General features: G+C 41.5%; 1 protein-coding gene across 5 annotated transcripts in view; it reads right to left on the reverse strand.

Moving 5' to 3' along the window:
- Positions 1-2,415: 2,415 nt before the first annotated feature.
- LOC106581698 (solute carrier family 35 member F5) overlaps positions 2,416-21,702 on the reverse strand; it is a 35,480-nt gene continuing 16,193 nt past the window's right edge. For 4 of the 5 annotated variants that reach the window (XM_014163940.3, XM_014163939.3, XM_014163937.3 and 1 more), the window contains 5 exons: positions 7,789-7,948; positions 6,983-7,073; positions 6,399-6,556; positions 5,939-6,039; positions 2,416-4,980 (listed from right to left, as the gene is read on the reverse strand). In XM_014163940.3, coding sequence (XP_014019415.1) covers positions 5,958-6,039; positions 6,399-6,556; positions 6,983-7,073; positions 7,789-7,948 — 491 coding nt within the window. In that variant the 3' untranslated portion in view covers positions 2,416-4,980; positions 5,939-5,957. Of the gene's footprint in view, positions 4,981-5,938; positions 6,040-6,398; positions 6,557-6,982; positions 7,074-7,788; positions 7,949-21,702 lie in introns of those variants that run through there. The other variant, XR_014381992.1, reaches the window with a different exon arrangement.

Here is a 21,702-nt window from a genome sequence, read left to right on the forward strand (position 1 = left end):
TCATCAAAGGTTAGTGCGACATTTAGCTGTGGTTTGGGTTTATGTGACATTATATGCTAGCTTGAAAAATGGGTGACTGATTATTTCTGGCTGGGTATTCTGCTGACATAATCTAATGTTTTGCTTTCGTTGTAAAGCCTTTTTGAAATCGGACAGTGTGGTTAGATTAACGAGAGTCTTATCTTTAAAATGGTGTAAAATAGTCATATGTTTGAAAAATTGACGTTTTTGCATTTTTGAGGAATTTGAATAACGCGCCACGGGATTACACTGGCTGTTGAGTAGGTGGGACGCAAGCGTCCCACCTAGCCCATAGAGGTTAATAAAAAAATATGTTTTTGATGGTTGGCGCCCCCCCTTGGGTTGTGCCGTGGCGGAGATCTTTGTGGGCTATACTCGGCCTTGTCTCAGGATGGTAAGTTGGTGGTTGAAGATATCCCTCTAGTGGTGTGGGGGTTGTGCTTTGGCAAAGTGGGTGGGGTTATATCCTGCCTGTTTGGCCCTGTCCGGGGGTATCATCAGATGGGGCCACAGTGTCTCCTGACCCCTCCTGTCTCAGCCTCCAGTATTTATGCTGCAGTAGTTTATGTGTCAGGGGGCTAAGGTCAGTCTGTTATATCTGGAGTATTTCTCCTGTCTTATCTGGTGTCCTGTTTCTTTCTCTCGAAGGACCTGAGCCCTAGGACCATGCCTCAGGACTATCTGGCATGATGACGCCTTGCTGTCCCCAGTTCACCTGGTCGTGCTGCTGCTCCAGTTTCAACTGTTCTGCCTGTGGCTATGGAACCCTGACCTGTTCACCGGACGTGCTACCTGTCCCAGACCTGCTGTTTTCAACTCTCTAGAGACAGCAGGAGCAGTAGAGATACTCTCAATGATCGGCTATGAAAAGCCAACTGACATTTACTCCTGAGGTGCTGACTTGTTGCACCCTCGACAACTACTGTGATTATTATTATTTGACCATGCTGGTCATTTATGAACATTTGAACATCTTGGCCATGTTCTGTTATAATCTACACCCGGCACAGCCAGAAGAGGACTGGCCACCCCTCATAGCCTGGTTCCTCTCTAGGTTTCTTCCTAGGTTTTGGCCTTTCTTGGAAGTTTTTCCTAGCCACCGTGCTTCTACACCTGCATTGCTTCCTGTTTGGGGTTTTAGGCTGGGTTTCTGTACAGCACTTTGATATATCAGCTGATGTAAGAAGGCCTATATAAATAAATTTGATTAATACCAAATAATTGTATTTTATTTATTTAGTCCGGAGAAAGACTAGGGTCTCATTATCAAAGGTGCCCAAGCAGAGCAATACAACTATAAAATGATCACTCTAACAAAGATAAAATAAACAAGTTACAACTTTCAACATTATTTTTTATTTAACTAGGCAAGTCAGTAAAGAACATATTCTTATTTACAATGACAGCCTAGGAACAGTGGGTTAACTGCCTTGTTCAGGGATTCGTTCTAGCAACCTTTCGGTTACTGGCCCAACGCTCTAACCACTAGGCCACCTGCCACCCCAAATTACAACCACAACAATTTCTTAATTCAGTCAAAACATCTGCACCTCTCATTCAACACATCTAATTCTAGTGTTAAATTGCCCTGGCAGCAACAAGGAATCAAGATGCAAGGAGTTCTGCAGGCTTTTCTAAGATGAGTCGTCTTCCTCATGAAGGGGATGATGACGCAATCATTGAGAGACAGGGGGAATCTGGTCCTCAACTCGTGGCTCAGACACTTCTTTCAGGGTAAATGGGGTTAGCCTGCCGCGGAGCAGGTTAATTCTGAAGGATTCGTTGCCATATAAAAATGTATTAAAGGTAAACCACTGGTGTCACCAGCTATCCCGAGTTAAAGTCAGAGTTGACCAAAGTTAGCTCGCTATGACTATCTTGCGTACAACACTCGTCCTGAGTTGAGCCTTGGGTCTTTTGTAGGCCGCCCTGTGTCCAATAACAGATACAGAACACCTCACACACAAAATTGAAAAGTGTGAACCAACACACACAACACAAACTGTGGCTAACAAATCCTAAGCAACCTGCCATGTAGTGAGTACATGTTGTTTGAAGCACAGTTGACCAATGTAACTACAGTAATTTAGCAGTTGTCAAAGCTGCTGGAAAACCTTCCTAGTGCATATGTGAATTTCAGGATGTGATGCTCATTTGAATTTCTTAGCATTTTCAGCTTTTGACCAGTCAAATTTGTGATTTTATTTAAATAGGTTTATATTTTAAGATCACAATAGTAAATGATAATGGCAAAAATAAGTGTCTTCATTTAGGGAGAAGGTGGGGATACCAGGACAAAAATCACTATTAAGACATGATTCTTACAATCTGATTTGAAAAAATAGCACTGGCGTCATGCCTACATTGAAAAGACAATTATGGCAGAGACAAGAATGAAAATACATCTTCACATAGTTTTAATAGTGCAGCATAACATTGAAAAAGGACTTACGGAACAACAAAGACTAAGGAAAGATTCACCTTCACCCATTTTTTTTTTTTTTTTTTTTACATTGTTTTTGTGCATGATCCCAGGAATAAATAGAACATCGCTCAGACATGCACAAAAACGATATAACATTTAAAATGGGTGAATCTTTCCATTAAAAGAGCTTGTGATGATACAGTAAACTATGATAATCACACTTTTATAAATCAGTATACATCTTTTAAAAAGATTCATTAATAAAGGAAGGGACATTATCAAAACAAAATCTGATTGGACAAAGGAAAATAAAGTACCTGAGAAAAAAATAAAAAACCTTCATACGATATACGCACATTCCGTAAGCATCATTGAATTTTTTTTTGCATTTTTGAAAACGCACACATTTTAAAAACATGAGTTTTGAAAAAATTACAAACAATGCACTTATGTATCTGGCACCCTGCCCATCAATAAGAAACTCCATAAATGGATGATATGGGGCATATGATCATTTGTTTCATATCAACATTTTAGCTTACCAATTTTCATAGGATGTACAGTTTCAGAGTTCCTGTTTTTATTTTGCAAATATAAATAGACTACAGGAACCCCATGAATTAAACAACCAAATACATCTCACAGCTGACTTCCTTTGTGCATTAATCATAGCTGATGGTGATAAAAGCTATTCGCTAAGGTATCTCTTTTTTTGTTGACAATGTGAAAGTAAAAACTGTGAGTTAGACAAAGTTAAAGATGGCTCGAGGGGCTGAACTTTTTTACAGTTTACAGGGCAAGTAATTACTTCCTGCAGTTATCGCCAGTCATAAAATGTGTCCTATCCACACCGAGCACTGGGCAAACACTCCATAAAGTTCTGTACACAGGTTGACAGCTGATGGAAAAATATTGATAACATGCTCCTTGTCATGGTGTACATCAAGGGTTACAGAGGGAAAAAAAAATATATATATATATGATTTTCCTCATCAAATTAAACCAGCAGCAGAATAAGAGTGAGTGGGTGATTGATTTGCATTGTATGTGCTGATCAAACAAAATGTGTCTAAAATACAATTGTTGGACATACAAACATTATCATGGCATAAATTTTACTATTAACATAATTGTTGAAAGATAATCAAATCAGATCAAGTCTCCATTCATGGCTCCTAATGCCCACCGAGGAGTGGTAGAAATGATATAACAGATAATTATTAGGTAATGGTCTCTGTTAAGACTAAGGGAACTTAATTGGATGGTAAATAGTGCTTTTGTTAAACATACTGCAACATCTATTTACTTGGTCTGTCTTAAATCCATGCCACCTTTCTTAGTGTCATTACATAGTTAAGATTTACAAAAACAAGTGGAGTAAAACATCTGAGAACATCTAAGCTATTATTTGTAGAGAAGGGTCATTATGTGAAATACAAACTAAAGTAACAATTTATTTGCATTTCATGGCGTAGTACAGTATTTACACCTGTCTGGAGACGGCAACTGTTTTCAGTTGAAAAGGCAGCAGCATTATAACTTTTGTATTGCAGCTTAGTTTAGTTGAGGGGTTAGTCTTAGTTCACATTAAAACGCATACAAACGTCATCACAGATTTCCTTCATGATCCAGCATTGCCTGGCAGCCAGGGGCAGAGATGGAGGGATGTAGAGTATGGGGGAGAAATCAAAGGCGGTAGTCAACAGCTGTGCTCAGCTCTCTTCTAATCTCAAACTTCAGATACTGCTTGTTCACTGTGATTCTGAGCAGGCACTGCACAAATGGGCCTGTATTAAAAAAAGTGTTGATATAGTGCAGGTCCTCTGTGTCCATATAATCATAGTCATTATGATCTAAAAGGCTAAACAAATCCTATATCAATACTCCTACACTGAGACCATTTATGAGTATGGACAGATCTGTAAATCAGATTCGTAAATCACCTAAACAGCCTGATAATGAAGTACATGACCAACTTTTTCCACCCATACTATTTCTAGATTAACAGGTCTGAATTGTGCCTCCTCCAAACCCACACCTGTGAACAAGCAGTGAGGCTATAGAAAACCAACAAGAGGATACATCTACATTAGCCAATCAGAGCACTTTTCTCCTCGCAACAAAGACAATACCCTTTTATTGGTTCAAATCACTGCCACAAGAGAAGCAACCTTGCTTTTCTCCTTATGGCCTGACTGAAGCCTCTGTCCCATTATTTAAACTTGTACCATTTCAAGAGGCCACATGACAATTTGAGCCATTGATAAATGGCTGGCACTTTCAGTACCATAAAGTTTTTCTTTTTACACAACGAAATCCGACATAATAAAACACACACAATCTCAGTCGACGACGAGTTGCGTCAACGTTGTACAAAGGAAAAAAAGAGTTCATCTTGTAGAGATGGATCGGTCATCTCCACACTGCAGAGAATATATAGGTTGAATGAGAGGCACTGGGGGAAAGGTCTCTGTTTGGTCGTTTTGAGATTGTCACTTCACCTTCAGCGCACTGCTCTGCGCTGTATTCAACATCTGGTGAGAGAAAGACACAAATTTGAGGAGTACACCTAGTTCTCTATTGGAGGCCAATATAAACAGACTCACCAATGCACTGCACATTTTTCTGTAATGGACTTTTACTCTGTTATAAAATGGGCGAGATGAGAGACATGCATTTCATGTGCCTGTTGTTCACTCAAATGATCACATTTTTCATCTTGCCGGTGGTTGGGCTGTTTGATGCCCCAAGGAGGGTACAAATGGATGTACTCCTACATTTTGATCAAGTCATAATTTTTGCTATGGAAACCACTGACAGCCTTCAGCTGGTTTCTTTGATAAAAACCTAGCTACATCATCATCAGCATAAATCCAGCAGAATACTAGGAGGGTACTTAACAGACAAATCCTGGAACCTTAGAATAGGATAGGAATAAGTACTCAATATCCTTGGGTAGCTCTAATACAGCATTCACCAATGGCACATCTATGAGACACCATGTCTTCATTTACAATGTATCGAAAACCAATAACAGGGAAAACAAATTATATATATTTCTTTCATGGTAAAATCCAGATTCCTTGGAGTGGGTGGGCGATGGTCTAACCTAAAATATTTACATTATGAACATCCTCTACGTCATGTCCTACCTCTCTCACTCGACACTATGTATAAACATTTAATAAAGTAGGCCTAGATAAATGCATAACAGATGCTCAAAGACAAACAAGTTGTGATTATAAGAAGCGAGTTAATCCAGTGTTTTCCTGATGATGTGGCAAATAGCATTGGACAAAAATAGATAATGTTTGTGTCTCTTATGCAGCTATTCCTCAATACTGTAAATTGGCCATTCCCTGTATACTACTTGATTGGAAACACTAGTTTGTAACTAAGTAAAAAAAATGTAAAACATTCATTATTATTTCACAGGTAACCTCAGATTGTAACAGGACGTAAAAAAAAACAGGAAGTTGGATGTCTCCTTACCTTGTGATTGGCTGGTGCATCACGAGCAGAAGCTTTCATTGTCATGGGAGACAGTGTGTAAGGGAATAAGGCTTTCACACTGTTCGCAGTCTTCTGGCAATCTGACGGAAGAGGATTATCATGATCAACATGATTATAATCACTATCTGAATGGGAACAACTAGCTTTCCGTTTAAAATTGAGGGCCATCACAATAATGCAAATAAATTAACGTCATAAAGGCAAACAAATTGAAATACAACGAACTCCACAACCCTAAAAGTAACCAACGCTATCCATTGTCCTTGATTCAATGTCAGGGAAGAGACTTTATAACAAAGATTTGGATAATATAAGAGTGATTCTGTGTGTGTGCGTACATGAATGTGCGTGTTTACAATTATTGTGAAAGTAAAACCTTGCAAAGCATCGGCCAAGTTAACAGCACAATACAAAGAGTAGCAAGTGGTTTCCCTAGTACCTTTGAATCCGGTGTTTCGAGCGGCATATGAAGGCAAACACTCTTCGTAGCGCCACCATAACAGGGTCCCAGTTGTTGTAGTGACATAACAGAGTGGCGATGAAGAAGGAGAGGAATACGGGAACCGCTCCAGCGAAAAACAGCCAGGAGAAACGCACCTGGGGACAGAAACATAGCAGTGCCGAATGTGATAGCTGCTTAAATAGCACATTTATAGATGGGAGGGCCAGCTGCCTAACAATGGGTCAGAAACATTATCCAATACTTGCAATGAACTTACGCTTTTAAGAATAGCTACACGTATAACAATCCCAACCATCTCAGGACTGATTCATAGAAGAGTAGTGCATTGTTTTGACATCTCAACTTTTTAAACAATTGCCACACAAAAATATATGCTAATTTGAAACTTAGCATATACAGACAAAGCTCTCTCATCACATCGCTAGATGATACCCTCTCACAAAACAGAATTACGCTATTAGACCAATGAACCATTTTTACACAACACCTTTGGTAGACCAGTCATGCTAAAGAGTGTGACGGCAACATGTGCGTCCGGCAATAATAGTGCCCCCTCTTACCTTCTGCATGCATATGTCTGCTATGATGGAGAGTGGGATAGTGAGGCTGAGGGCCAGTGTGCCTATTAGGGAGGAGGTGAGAAAGCAGCCCCTAAGGAAAGAAGTAACACACAACATTATAAAGAACACAAGCAATGCAATCAAATGCAAAATGATAGCCTTAAGCAATAAATGAAATGTTTATCACTCGGGCACAACTCTGCATATCATCCTATAGCAGGAGTCTTCAACCTTTTCTTGGCCAGGGACCCCTTCCCAGGCACACCGGCGAACAACACACATTAGCAAAAATAAAACATTCCGCGTCTTGTCTTATCAGGTGAAATGAACAGATTTGGTAGATAATTTTGACCTCCAGTCCCCACATTATAATCAAAAGAAGTGTAAACTCTAACAGCCTCTAACAGAAAGGTAACTCCAAACACATTTTCGCTAAGAGCAGCTGTTTAGCTGGTTAAACAAAGCCTATGTGAAATACTCTAGTGAGTGTAATAGGCTCCAAATGGGGGGCCCCAAGGGCTCTCTTGTGGGCAGCGACCCCCGGTTGAATACCCCTGCCCTATAGGCATAGGGCCGAATCTTAACTTGACATCTCTCCGGTTAACTCGAATCGTCGTGAAAATCTCCCATTGAAATCAATGCATGATTTACACGCAAGTCCAATTTACGCACACAAATATCAAGTTTGGATTAAAGAAACAGGTTTTTGAACAGTGTGTGTTTCCACACAGTGTGAATAGCAGAGCGGACAAGGTGTAGTACACATAATATGTGGCCGTTCAATCCATCCATCAACCGACACGCACCAGAGCCAGAGGAACTCGGAGAGCACGGTACCGATGAGGCCGTTGATGAGGATGTAGGTCCACACTAGCTTGCTGGGCAGCTCAAAGGCCTCGAAACCTGTGTAGTGAAGCACAAGGAACCCTGGCCACAGGAGGAGCAGGTTGAACAAACCCACAAACCCTAAGAGACACAGATAACAGAAAATAACAACTACATTACTACTTATGTTATTGACATTTAGCACTATTCGCAGGTAAAAATGTTACAAGTTCAAAATTACTAACATTCAATATTACAATTAGGGCTGTCAAAGGATTCTCTTAAAGTATCTAGTTAATCACATGCTTCTCTGTGCGATTAACTCCATCAATCTCTTTTTTTTTTTTATTGTTCAAATTTCACCCTAATTAAAGATGTTTCAATTTAAAAAAACATCACATTGAGTTGGAGGTACAACGCATTCGGAAAGAATTCAGACCCCTTGACTTTTTCCATACTTTGTTTGACTATTTAATAAAATGTTAGAATAACCTATCTACACACAATACCCCATAATGACAAAGCAAAAACAGTTTTTTGAAATTTTAGCAAATGTATAAAAAAATTAAAACATACTTTATTTAAATAAGTAAATTAGACCCTTTGCCATTAGACTCAAAATTGAGCTCAGGTGCATCCTGTTTCCATTGATCATCCTTGATGTTTCTACAACTTGATTGGAGTCCACCTGTGGTAAATTCAATTGATTGGACACGATTTGGAAAGGCACACAACTGTCTATAAAAGGTCCCACAGTTGACAGTGCCTGTCACAGCATAAACCAAGCCATGAGGTTGAAGGAATTGTCCAGAGAACAAGACAGGATAGTGTCAAAGCACAGAACTGGGGAAGCGTACCAAAAATTCTGCAGCATTGAAGGACAGAGCTCCAGAGTTCCTCTGCTGAGATGGGAGAACCTTCCAGAAGGACAGACAACCATCTTTGCAGCACTCCATCAATCAGGACTTTATGGTAGAGTGGCCAGACGGTAGCCACTCCTCAGTAAAAGGCACGACAGGCCACTTGAAGTTTCCCAAAACACACCTAAAGGTCTCTCAGACCATGAGAAACAAGATTTTCTGGTCTGATGAAACCAAGATTAAACTCTTTGGCCTGAATGCCAAGCGTCATGTCTGGAGGAAACCTGGCACCATCCCCACGGTGAAGCATGAGTGGCAGCACCATGCTGTGGGAATGTTTTTCAGCGGCAGGGACAGTCAGGATCGAGGGAAAGATGAACGGAGCAAAGTACTGAGAGATACTTGATGAAAACCTGCTCCAGAGCTCTCAGAACCTCAAACTGGGGGCGAAGGTTCACCTTCCAACAGGACAACAACCCTAAGCACACAGCCAAGATAACGCAGGAGTGGCTTCAGGAAAAGTTTCTGAAGGTCCTTGAGTGGCCCAGCCAGAGATCGGACTTGAAACCGATCCAACATCTCTGGAGAGGCCTGAAAATAGCTGTGCAGCGACTCTCCCCATCCAACCTGACAGAGAATGAGAGAATCTGCAGAGAAGAATGGGAGAAACTCCCCAAACACACGCTGCCAAAGGTGCTTCAACAAAGTACTGAGTAAAGATTCTGAATACTTTTGTAAACGTGAAATCAGTTCTTTATTTTTAATACATTTGCAAAAAATTCTAAAAACCTGTTTTTGCTTTGTCATTATGGGGCATTGTGTGGAGATTGATAAAGGAGAAAAAAATGATTTAATCCATTCTACAATAAGGCTGCAACGTAACAAAATGTGAAAAAAGCATTAGGAACACCTGCTTTTTCCATGACAGACTGACCAGGTGAATCCAGGTGAAAGCTATGATCTCCTATTGATGTCACCTGTTAAATCCAGAAAAATCAGTGTAGATGAAGGGGAGGAGACAGGTTAAAGAAGGATTTTAAAGCTTTGAGACATGGATTGTGTACGTGTGCCATTCAGAGGGTGAATTGGCAAGACAAAATATTTATGTGCCTTTGAACAGGGTATGGTAGTAGGTGCTTGGCATACCGGTTTGAGTGTGTCAAGAACTGCAACACTGCTGGGTTATTCACGCTCAACAGTTTCCTGTGTATATCAAGAATGGTTGTTCTTTGGGTGGTGGACCAGTCAACTTGACACAACTGTGGGAAGCATTGGAGTCAACATGGGCCAGCATCCCTGTTGAACGCTTTCGACACCTTGTCCCCGACGAATTGAGGCTGTTCTGAGGGCAAGTGGGTGCAACTCAATATTAGAAAGGTGTTCATAATGTTTTGTACACTGCGTCTTTTGATTATAGGGGAAGAAAACACCAAGTAAACTCTATTCTAAGACAATAACAACAGATCAGGTCTAAGTTTATGTAAAATATCATACAACAATTAATAGATCTAGCCTACTTATCCATGTTCTTCAACATGCACTAGTCGCAAGATGATACTACTAGAACTGGTATAATTGGCTTAAATCCTTTGACATGAGAACTACAACAAAAAATGTAGCTAAATGGAATGGATGTCCTGTTCTGATTAAAATCATTGAGGGAAATTTAGAGTTGAAACAAGAGGCATTCAAATGAAGTTTTGCTGTTATCTAAAGAAATGCCTGGGAATGTGTTTATGGATGAACTTTCTGTACGTTTTCGTTCAAGATTGTTGCTCAAAGCTGCACTCATAGTGGATGTTTAAGGATCACAAGAGAGACTGACAGCTATACAGCAGCTGTTAGTTGCTGAGACCGAGCGCACATAGCAGAGATGGAAGAGGAAGAGAGATATTCCACTCATTACATTTCAGGTTACATTACAGTAAGTGAACTAAGCAGACCAGACCCAGCTGCTAATGCATTGGTGTCTTTCCTTATGTTGCCATGTGCATAATAGCAAAGTTAACCAGTATATTGGGATTGAGAACAATGAGGAGGAGGCAGAGCAGCACAGGTGAGGAAACAGCTCGACTTAGCCTATCTAAGAAAATGTAGGAAAACCAAACTTAATTAGGTCTATAATCAATAGCCTAACTGGTAAATATGCCTGGCTTAATGATCATCCATATATATCTACAAAAATAAGACAGATTTTGCACCTGTTGCCCTTTTGAGTGTTTAATAGCCTACTGATTCCGAGAGCACCAGGTCTCATGCAACGGTAAAATGAATGATAAAGCAATTTCACAGATTTGGCTGTTTTTGCTCTTTGCTATGCTGTAATAAAGGCTTCATCATTTGTTTTCATTAGAACAGACTGGTAGTACTTATTTAGTGTTGTTTACAGTGTTCCAAATAGGCAATCTAACATCACCTGTTTGTCACACATAAAATGCACACAGCTCTCACTCCTATACCCTCCTTTTTCTTGATCTCCTTCTTATTGTTATTATTACAATTATTATTATGATCATCATTATAATAATAAGTAATGTCGTTGTCATTAGTAGGCTTTGTATAGTAGCCTTGTATAACCACCATTGAGCTGTAGGCCTAAGAGCGTGTCCTGTTCAGTCTTACTTACTTAGCCCAATATTTCAATACATAGGCTACTGTATCAACCAAATCATCAAATCAAATCGTATTGGTCACATACACACGGTTAGCAGATGTTAATGCGAGTGTAGTGAAACGTTGTGCATCTAGTTCCAACAGTGTTGTAATATCTAACAATTTCCCAACAACTACCTAATACACACAAATCTAGAAGGGGTGTATGAACATATAAATATATGGAAGAGCAATGGCCGAGCGGCATAGGCAAGGTTCAGTAGATTGTATAAAATACAGTATATACATATGATATGAATAATGTAAGATATGTAAAGTGGCATTATTTAAAGTGGCATTGTTTAAAGTGACTAGTGATCCATTTATTAAAGTGGCCAGTGATTGAGTCTCAATGTAGGCAGCAGCCTCTCTGAGTTAGTGATTACCGTTTAGCAGACTGATGGCCTTGAGATAGCTGTTTTTCAGTCTCTCGGTTCCAGCTTTGATGCACCCGTACTGACCTCGCCTTCTGGATGGTAGCGGGGTGAACAGTTAGGGGCTCGGGTGCTTGTTGTCCTTGATGATCTTTTTGGCCTTCCTGTGACATCGGGTGCTGTAGGTGTCATGGAGGGCAGGTAGTTTGCCCCCGGTGATGCGTTGTGCAGACCGCACCACCCTCTGGAGAGCTGATGCGCCTTCTTCACCACACTGTCTGTGTGAGTGGAGCATTTCAGTTTGTCTGTGATGTGTACGCCGGGGAACTTAAATCTTTCCACCTTCTCCACTGCTGTTCCTTCGATGTGGATAGGTGGGTGCTCCCTCTGCTGTTTCCTGAAGTCCATGATCATCTCCTTTGTTTTGAAGATGTTGAGTGAGAGGTTGTTTTCCTGACACCACACTCCGAGTGCCCTCACCTCCTCCCTGTATGCTGTCTCGTCATTGTTGGTAATCAAGCCCACTACTGTTGTGTCATCTGCAAACTTGATGATTGAGTTGGAGGCGTGCATGGCCACGCAGTCGTGGGTGAACAGGGAGTACAGGAGAGAGCTGAGCACGCACCCTTGTGGGGCCCCAGTGTTGAGGGTCAGCGAAGTGGAGATGTTGTTTCCTACCTTCAACACCTGGGACGATCCGTCAGAAAGTCCAGGACCCAATTGCACAGGGCGGGGTTGAGAGAGAGGGCCTCCAGATTGATGAGCTTGGAGGGTACTATGGTGCTGAATGCTGAGCTGTAGTCAATGAACAGCCTTCTTACGTAGGTATTCCTCTTGTCCAGATGGGATAGGGCAGTGTGCAGTGTGATGGCGATTGCATCGTCTGTGGACCTGTTGGGGCGGTACGCCAACTGAAGTGGGTCTAGGGAGGCCGGTAAGGTGGAGGAGATATGATCCTTGACTAGTCTCTCAAAGCACTTCATGATGACAGAAGTGAGTGCTACGGGTGGTAGTCATTTAGTTCAGTTATCTTTGCCTTCTTGGGTACAGGAACAAGGGTGGCCATCTTGAAGCATATGGGGGCAGCAGACTGGGATAGGGAGCCATTGAATATGTCCGTAAACACACCAGCCAGCTGGTCTGCACATGCTCTGAGGACGCGGCTAGGGCTGCCGTCTGGGCCAGCAGCCTTGCGAGGGTTAAAATGTTTACATGTTTTACTCACGTCGGCCACGGAGGAGGGGCGCAGTCCTTGTTTGTGGGCCACTGTATTATGTGGGCACTGTATTATCCTCAGAGAGGGCAAAGAAGGTGTTTAGGTTGTCTGGAAGCATGACGTTGGTATCCGTGACGTGGCTGGTTTTCTTTGTGTAGTACGTTATTTCCTGTAGACCCTGCCACATACGTCTCGTGTCTGAGTCATTGAATTACGACTCCACTTTGTTCCTGCACCGGCATTTCGCTTGTCTGATGGCCTTGCGGAGGGAATAACAACACTGTTTATATTCAGCCATATTTCCAGACCTCTTTCCATGGTTAAATGCGGTGGTTCGCGCTTTCAGTTTTGCGTGAATGCTGCCATCCTTCCACGGTTTCTGGTTAGGGTAGGTTAAATAGTCACAGTGGGTACAATATCTCCAATGCACTTATTTATAAACTCACTCAGAGTCAGCGTATAGATCAATGTTGTTATCTGAGGCTGACCGGAACATATCCCAGTCCGCATGATCAAAACAAACTTGAAGCGTGGATTCCGATTGGTCAGACCAGCATTGAATGGTTCTAGTGACTGGTACATCCTGTTTGAGTTTTTGCCTATAAGGCGGTAGGAGCAATATGGCGTCGTGATCGGATTTGCCAAAGGGAGGGTGGGGAGGGCTGTGTATGCATCGTGGAAGTTAGAGTAGCAGTGATCGAGTGTATTAGACCCGCGCGAAGTGCAATCAATAAGCTGATAAAATGTAGGTAGCTTTGTTCTCAATTTTGCTTTGTTAAAATCCCCAGCTACAATAAATGCAGCCTCAGGATATATGGTTTCCAGTTTACATAGAGTCCAGTGAAGTTCCTCGAGGGCCCTCTTGGTGTCTGCTTGAGGGGAAATGTAGACCACTGTAACGTAACTGACGATAATTCTCTTGGGAAATAATATGGCCGGCATTTGATTGTTAGGAATTCTAGGTCAGCTGAGCAGAAGGACTTGAGTTCCTGTGTTATGATTACACCATGAGTTGTTAATCATGAAGCATTTACCCCCGCCCTTCCTCTTCCCAGAGAGGAGTTTCTCTCTGTCGGCGCGATGCATGGAGAAGCCTGGTGGCTGAACCGATTCCGAGAGAGCCATGTTTCTGTGAAACAGAGGATGTTACAATCTCTGATGTCTCTCTGGAAGGCAACCCTCGCACAAATATAATTTACCTTGTTGTCAAGAGACTGGATATTGGCGAGTAGTATACTCAGAAGCGGTGAGCGATGTGCACGTCTACGGAGCCTGACCAGGAGGCCACTCTGTCTGCGGCGCCGTTGTTTTGGGGTTGGCTTCTGGGATTAGGTCCATTGTCCTGGGTGGTGGTCCAAACAGAGGATCCGCTTCGGGAAAGTCGTATTCCTGGTCGTAATGTTGGTAAGTTGGCGTCGGTCTTATATCGAATAGTTCTTCCCGGCTATATGTAATAACACTTACATTGTTACCCCAGGAAATCTTAAGAAATAATAAATAAAAAAAACGAAATACTGCATAGTTTCCTACGGACTCGAAGCGAGGTGACCATCTCTGTCGGCGCCATCTTGCTCATTAATTCATTCATTTGTTCATGCCATCACACAGCATACGAGATTCATGCTTTGAAATGTAATCAAGCATTTTAGTTTTAAAATTAAATAACAAAATGGAGCTTTGAATAATTAGCCTAAACAATAAATAAACCACAATTCATGAATGCATGCAACTGTTTTTAGTCTGCTGTAATAAAGGCTTGTTTTTCATCATTAGAACAGACTCCGGTACACAAATTTATTTAGTGCTGTTTACACTGTTCCAAAATGTCAGAATAATATTGCAATCTAACAGCAACTGTTTGGCACACATGATGCTCTAACAACATTTGCTCCTTTACCCTCCTTTTTATTGACCACCAGTAGTTTCCACAACTAAGTCAGACGTCTTCCACAGATGACTTCCCCTTACCCTCCTGAGCAACCAGTAAACATTCTCCCATTTTGAGTTTCTTTTTCACATCCTCCGCATCCATTTTTCTGTCACGTTACTGTGTTCGGAGTTTGTTATAACCAATTTATTGATGTGATAGGCTATAGGTCAGGTCCTATTAATCACATAAATATGATGCTTGCATGTTTCATGTAGAGAGAGCAAGGGTTGAGGGTATAGGGAAAATGGCGCTGATAGATAGTGCAGCCGTGTTTCTAGCCCCTAGGCAACTTTGCAGCATTTTGTTTTTTAACGTGTTATTTCTTACATTATTAGACCAGAATTGTTTTTGTGTTATTACATACAGCCGGATATCAAAGAGGCGGTAACTCACCAGCATTACGACCAGGAATACGCCTTTCCCGAATCGAATCCTTTGTTTGCACCCCCCCAGGGCAATTGAACTGATTCCAGAGGCTGATCCAAAACCCTGCCGGCGGAGAAGAGGTATTCGGCGTGGACTTCGAGTCCGACTCAGGAGGCGTGCACACCACCAACCGCTTCCGAGTATATTGATCACTAATGTTGAGTCTCTGGATAATAAAGTTGACGAGCTCAGGGCGAGGATTTCCTTCCAGAAAGACATCAGGGATTGTAAAATACTCCGTTTCACAAAAATATGACTCCCTTGGGATATACTGTCTGAGTCCGTACAGCCAGTTGGGTTCTCAGTTCAGTGAGACAGAGAGGAATAAATATCTCTCCGGGAAGAAGAAGGGCGGGGGTGTATGTTTCATGATTAACTTCTCATGGTGTGATTGTGATAACATACAGGACCCTAGAATACATCACAATCAAATGCCGTATTACCTCCCAAGATAATTATCTTCGGTTATATTCACAGCCAAGTATATTCCCCCCTGAAGCAGATACCACAACGTCCCTCAAAAGATCTTCACCTGACTTTATGCAAACTGGAAACCACATATACTGAGGCCACATTTACTGTAGCTGGGTATTTTAACTTCTCTAGGCTTGGGGGCGCTATTTTCACGTCCGGATGAAAAGTGTGCCTAAAGTAAACTGCCTGCTACTCAGGCCCAGAAGCTAGGATATGCATATAATTGGATTTGAATAGAAAACACTCTAAAGTTTCTAAAATTGTTTGAATAATGTCTGTGAGTATAACAGAACTGATTTGGCAGGCGAAACCCCGAGCACAATCCATCCAGGGAAATGCATTTTTGAGGTTCCATTGGTTTTCTATGGTAAGCCCGTTTTAATAGAAATATGCTTGCAGTTCCTATAGCTTCCACCTGATGTCAACAGTCTTTAGAAATTGGTTGATGTTTTTCTTTAGAGAAATGAAGTAGTACGGCTGTCCAGAACGAGGGTCCAGCCTAGGGCTCTCAAATGTTTTGATGCGCACGACCTGGAACGTACTTTCTTTGTTTTCCTCCGGTATTGAACACAGTTTATCCGGTCTTAAATTGTATCGATTATTTAGGTAAAAAAATACCTAAAAGTTGTATTAGGAAAGTTGTTTGAAATGTTTGGATCAAGATTACAGGTAACTTGTAAGATATTTTGTAGTCATGTTGCGCGAGTTGGAACCGGTGTTTTTGTTAATCAAACGCGCCAAATAAATGGACATTTGAGATATAACGACGGAATTAATCGAACAAAAGGACCATTTGTGATGTTTATGGGACATATTGGAGTGCCAACAGAAGAAGTTTTTCAAAGGTAAGGCATAAATTAAATCGTTATTTCTGACTTTTGTGTCACGCCTGGCGGGATGAAATATGATTGTCTGTGTTTGATTGATGGGGTGCTATCCTCAGATAATAGCATGGTTTGCTTTCGCCGTAAAGCCTTTTTGAAATCTGACACGGTGGCGAGATTTACAAGAAGTTCAGCTTTGGTGTATTGCACTTGTGGAAAGCTAATTGAAAGTTAAATATTAAAGTTAAATATTTCTAATTTTTGTATTTTTCATTTGGCGCTCTGCCATTTCACGGATGTTGTCAAATCGATCCCGTTAACGGGATTTGAGCCATAAGAAGTTAACATAGCAAATGAGGAAAATGTTACCAAAGTTCTATCAACACATTGACTGTAGTACTCGCGCTGCTAAAACACTCGATCACTGCTACTCCAACTTCCGGGATGCCTATAAGGCCCTCCCCCGACCTCCCTTTGGCAAATCTGATCACAACTCCATTTTGCTCCTCCCTTCCTATAGGCAATAACTCGAACAGGAAGTACCAGTGCTAAGGACTAGTCAACACTGGTCAGACCAATCAGAATCCAAGCTTCAAGATTGTTTTGATCACGCGGACTGGGATATGTTCCGGGTAGCCTCCAAGAATAACATTGATGAATACACTAACACGGTGACTGAGTTTATCAGGAAGTGTATAGGAGATGTTGTACCCACTATGAATATTAAAACCTAACCAGAAACCTTGGATAGATAGCAGCATTCGCGCAAAACTGAAAGCGCGAACCACCGCATTTAAACATGGCAAAGTGACTGGGAATATGGCCGAATACAAACAGTGTAGTTATTCCCTCCGTAAGGCAATCAAACCGTTAAAACACATCAGTATAGTGACAAAGTGGAGTCGCAATTCAACGGCTCAGACACAAACTAAAAAGAAAACCAGCCACGTCACGGACACCGACATCTTGCTTCCGGACAAGCTAAACACCTTCTCCCACTTTGAGGATAACACAGTGCCCCCGACCCTGCCCGCTATCAAGGACTGTGGGCTCTCCTTCTCCGATGTGAGTAAGACATTTAAGCGTGTTAACCTCTTATGGCTAGGGGGCAGTATTTTCACGGCTGGATAAAAAACGTACCCGATTTAATCTGGTTACTAATCCTACCCAGTAACTAGAATATGCATATACTTATTATATATGGATAGAAAACACCCTAAAGTTTCTAAAACTGTTTGAATGGTGTCTGTGAGTATAACAGAACTCAAATGGCAGGTCAAAACCTGAGAGATTCCTTTACAGGAAGTGGCCTGTCTGACCATTTCTGGAACTTCTTTGCCATCTCTATCTTTTACTAAGGATCTCTGCTCTAACGTGACACTTCCTACGTCGTCCATAGGCGCTCAGAGCCCGGGAAAAACCTGAATGTCGTCATCCCAGCCCCAGGCTGAAACACATTATCGCCTTTCTCAAGTGGCCGATCAAGGGACTGTGGGCTTAGGCGCGTGACCTGACTGCCCCCGTCTTTGTGATTTTTTCCTCTGTTTGCCGAAAAGGAGATTCCCGGTCGGAATATTATCGCTTTTCTACGAGAAAAATGGCATAAAAATTGATTTTAAACAGCGGTTGACATGCTTCGAAGTACGGTAATGGAATATTTAGAATTCTTTTGTCACGAATTGCGCCATGCGCGCGACCCTTCTTTACCATTTCGGATAGTGTCTGGAACGCACGAACAAAACGCCGCTATTCGGATATAACGATGGATTATTTTGGACCAAACCAACATTTGTTATTGAAGTAGCAGTCCTGGGAGTGCATTCTGACGAAGACAACAAAGGTAATGAAACTTTTGTAATAGTAAATCGGAGTTTGATCAGGGCTAAACTTGGTCGGTGTCTAAATGGCTAGCCGTGATGGCTGGGCTATCTACTGAGAATATTGCAAAATGTGCTTTCACCGAAAAGCTATTTTAAAATCGGACATAGAGTGCATAGAGGAGTTCTGTATCTATAATTCTTAAAATAATTGTTATGTTTTTTGTGAACGTTTATCGTGAGTAATTTAGTAAATTCACCGGATGTTTGCGGGGGGTATGCAAGTTCTGAACGTCACATGCTAATGTAAAAAGCTGGTTTTTGATATAAATATGAACTTGATTAAACAAAACATGCATGCATTGTATAACATAATGTCCTAGGGTTGTCATCTGATGAAGATCATCAAAGGTTAGTGCTGCATTTAGCTGTGGTTTTGTTTTTTGTGACATTATATGCTAGCTTGAAAAATGGGTGTCTGATTATTTCTGGCTTGGTACTCTGCTGACATAATCTAATGTTTTGCTTTCGCTGTAAAGCCTTTTTGAAATCGGACAGTGTGGTTAGATAAAGGAGAGTCTTGTCTTTAAAATGCTGTGAAATAGTCATATGTTTGAAAAATTGAAGTTTTTGTATTTTTGAGGAATTTGTAATTCGCGCCACGCCTATCATTGGATATTGGAGCAGGTGTTCCGCTAGCAGAACGTCTAGATGTAAGAGGTTAACCCTCAGAGCATGCGCAGACAAGCTGGCTGGAGTGTTTATGGACATAATTGATCTCTCCCTATCCAGTCTGATGTCCCCACATGCTTCCAGATGGCCACCATTGGTCCTGTACCCACGAAAGCCCAAAGGTAACTTGAAATAATTTACTATCGCCCTGTAGCACTCACTTCTGTCATCATGAAGTGCTCTGAAAGACTAGCCAAGGATCATATCACCTCTACCTTACCTGACACCCTAGAACCACTTCAATTTGCTTACCATCCCAATAGATCCACAGACGATGCAGAAAGCCAATCACACTGCCCTATCCCATCTGGACAAGAGGAATACCTATGTAAGAATGCTGTTCATTGACCATAGGTCAGCATTCAAATCCATACTACTGTCGTGACTTTACTTTCATTAATCTGATGACTGTTATTTATTTAATCCACTAACAATGTTTAATTGTTACCCAATTTAAATGAATCTTGTAACAACTAACTCATTAAGAATTTGGGGCACCACAGAAGAGGTTGTTTAAAGAGTTACCATCTCCCGAATTAAACTTATCCTATTACAATCGATAAACAGTCATCTTATTAATCATTACCTCTTATCATATCATAATTCTGAACAGTCGTAACCTCATGCATCTGCAAAAACCCCAGCCGTACTCATGAATCAGTAGTGCACAAATTGGTTGAATTATTTATTTACTAGCTAACTAAATAATAACTGAGAATAAACATACACCCTTTACATGAGACAAAGGTCCCTAGTAGACTGACAACATATCTTGTCTTCCCTGTAGCTCAGTTGGTAGAGCATGGTGTTTGCAACGCAAGGGTTGTGGGTTCGATTCCCATGGGGGGCCAGCACAGAATTTTTTTTTTTTTTTAAATGGATGAAATGAAATGTATGCATTCACTACTGGATAACAGCTTCTCTGGATAAGAGCTTCTGCTAAATGACTTAAAAAAATAAATTAAAAAGATATTTATATTGATACAAAAAGATGAAGGGGAGCGGGGGAGAAAAAGGCACACTTATCGTGGATAAATTCTAGAACCATTCTCACATTAATAATATACTTTGCACACGAACCACTACCCGTTTGGAATAAGAAATCATGAATGTATTTGAATTTACGTGCGAGAGCCTTTGTTAGATCGGAACCAGCCCTCTTTATGAAGATTGCTGGCCTTTCAGCGGCAAGCTGTATGGCACTGATTGTCAGAAAGGGGTCTCCCCTTTCCCGTCTTCTACGGTTGTTCACTCTGGAAGATAGCCAGCCATGTCAACGATTCCCATTGGATACAATAGTCTCACTTAGATGAGCTTTTCTCAATATCTGACTTAGGACAGCTAATCAGCTGTACCAGCGATTGCTGATAGTCAGGATTTAAACCACTTTAGACGTGGGCTGCAGCTCCCAGTCTTTCCTGGCCTAAAGGAAGGTGAGTTTATTTCTTCACCTCGTGTTGAGATTCAAAGTTCCAACCATTTCAAACACGTAGCTCTCGCCTCACGTTTCCTGGTTTAATGGTAATTTCGTTACCAAGGCTTTTTACGCACTCTGGCCGATGGGGACAGCTCAGTCCGTCTGACACGCTCTCCCACCTCACTCGGGGCATGGCTACTTACTTACAGTTGAAGTCGGAAGTTTACATACACTTAGGTTGGAGTCATTAAAACTCGTTTTTCAACGACTCCACAAATTTCTTGTTAACAAACTATAGTTTTGGCAAGTCGGTTAGGACATCTACAAGTCTGGTTCATCCTTGGGAGCAATTTCCAAACGCCTGAAGGTACAACGTTCATCTGTACAAACAACAGTATACAAGTATAACCACCATGAGACCACGCAGCCGTCATACCGCTCAGGAAGGAGACGCGTTCTGTCTCCTAGACATGAACGTACTTTGGTGCAAAAGTGCAAATCAATCCCAGAACAACAGCAAAAGGACCGTGTGAAGATGCTGGAGGAAACAGGTACAAAAGTATCTATATCCACAGTAAAACAAGTCCTATATCGACATAACCTGAAAGGCAGCTCAGCAAGGAAAAAGCCACTGCTCAAAAACCGCCATAAAAAAGCCAGACTACGGTTTGCACATGGGGAGAAACATCGTACTTTTTGGAGAAATGTCCTCTGGTCTGATGAAAACAAAAATAGAACTGTTTGGCCATAATGACCATCGTTATGTTTGTAGGAAAAAGGGGGAGGCATGCAAGCCGAAGAACACCATCCCAACCGTGAAGCACGGGGGTGGCAGCATCATGCTGTGGGGGTGCTTTGCTGCAGGAGGGACTGGTGCACTTCACAAAATAGATGGCATCATGAGAACAGAAAATTACGTGGATATATTGAAGCAACATCTCAAGACATCAGTCAGGAAGTTAAAGCTTGGTCGCAAATGGTTCTTCCAAATGGACAATGACCCTAACCATACTTCCAAAGTTGTGGCAAAATGGCTTAACCTCTCTGGGCCAGTGGGGCGTCCCACCTACTCAACAGCCAGTGTAATCGCGTGGCGCGATATTCAAATACCTTAGAAATGCTATTACTTCAATTTCTCAAACATATGACTATTTTACACCATTTTAAAGACAA

Source organism: Salmo salar, chromosome 21 (assembly GCF_965601325.2).
Source record: "Salmo salar chromosome 21, fSalSal1, whole genome shotgun sequence".
NCBI lineage: Eukaryota > Metazoa > Chordata > Actinopteri > Salmoniformes > Salmonidae > Salmo > Salmo salar.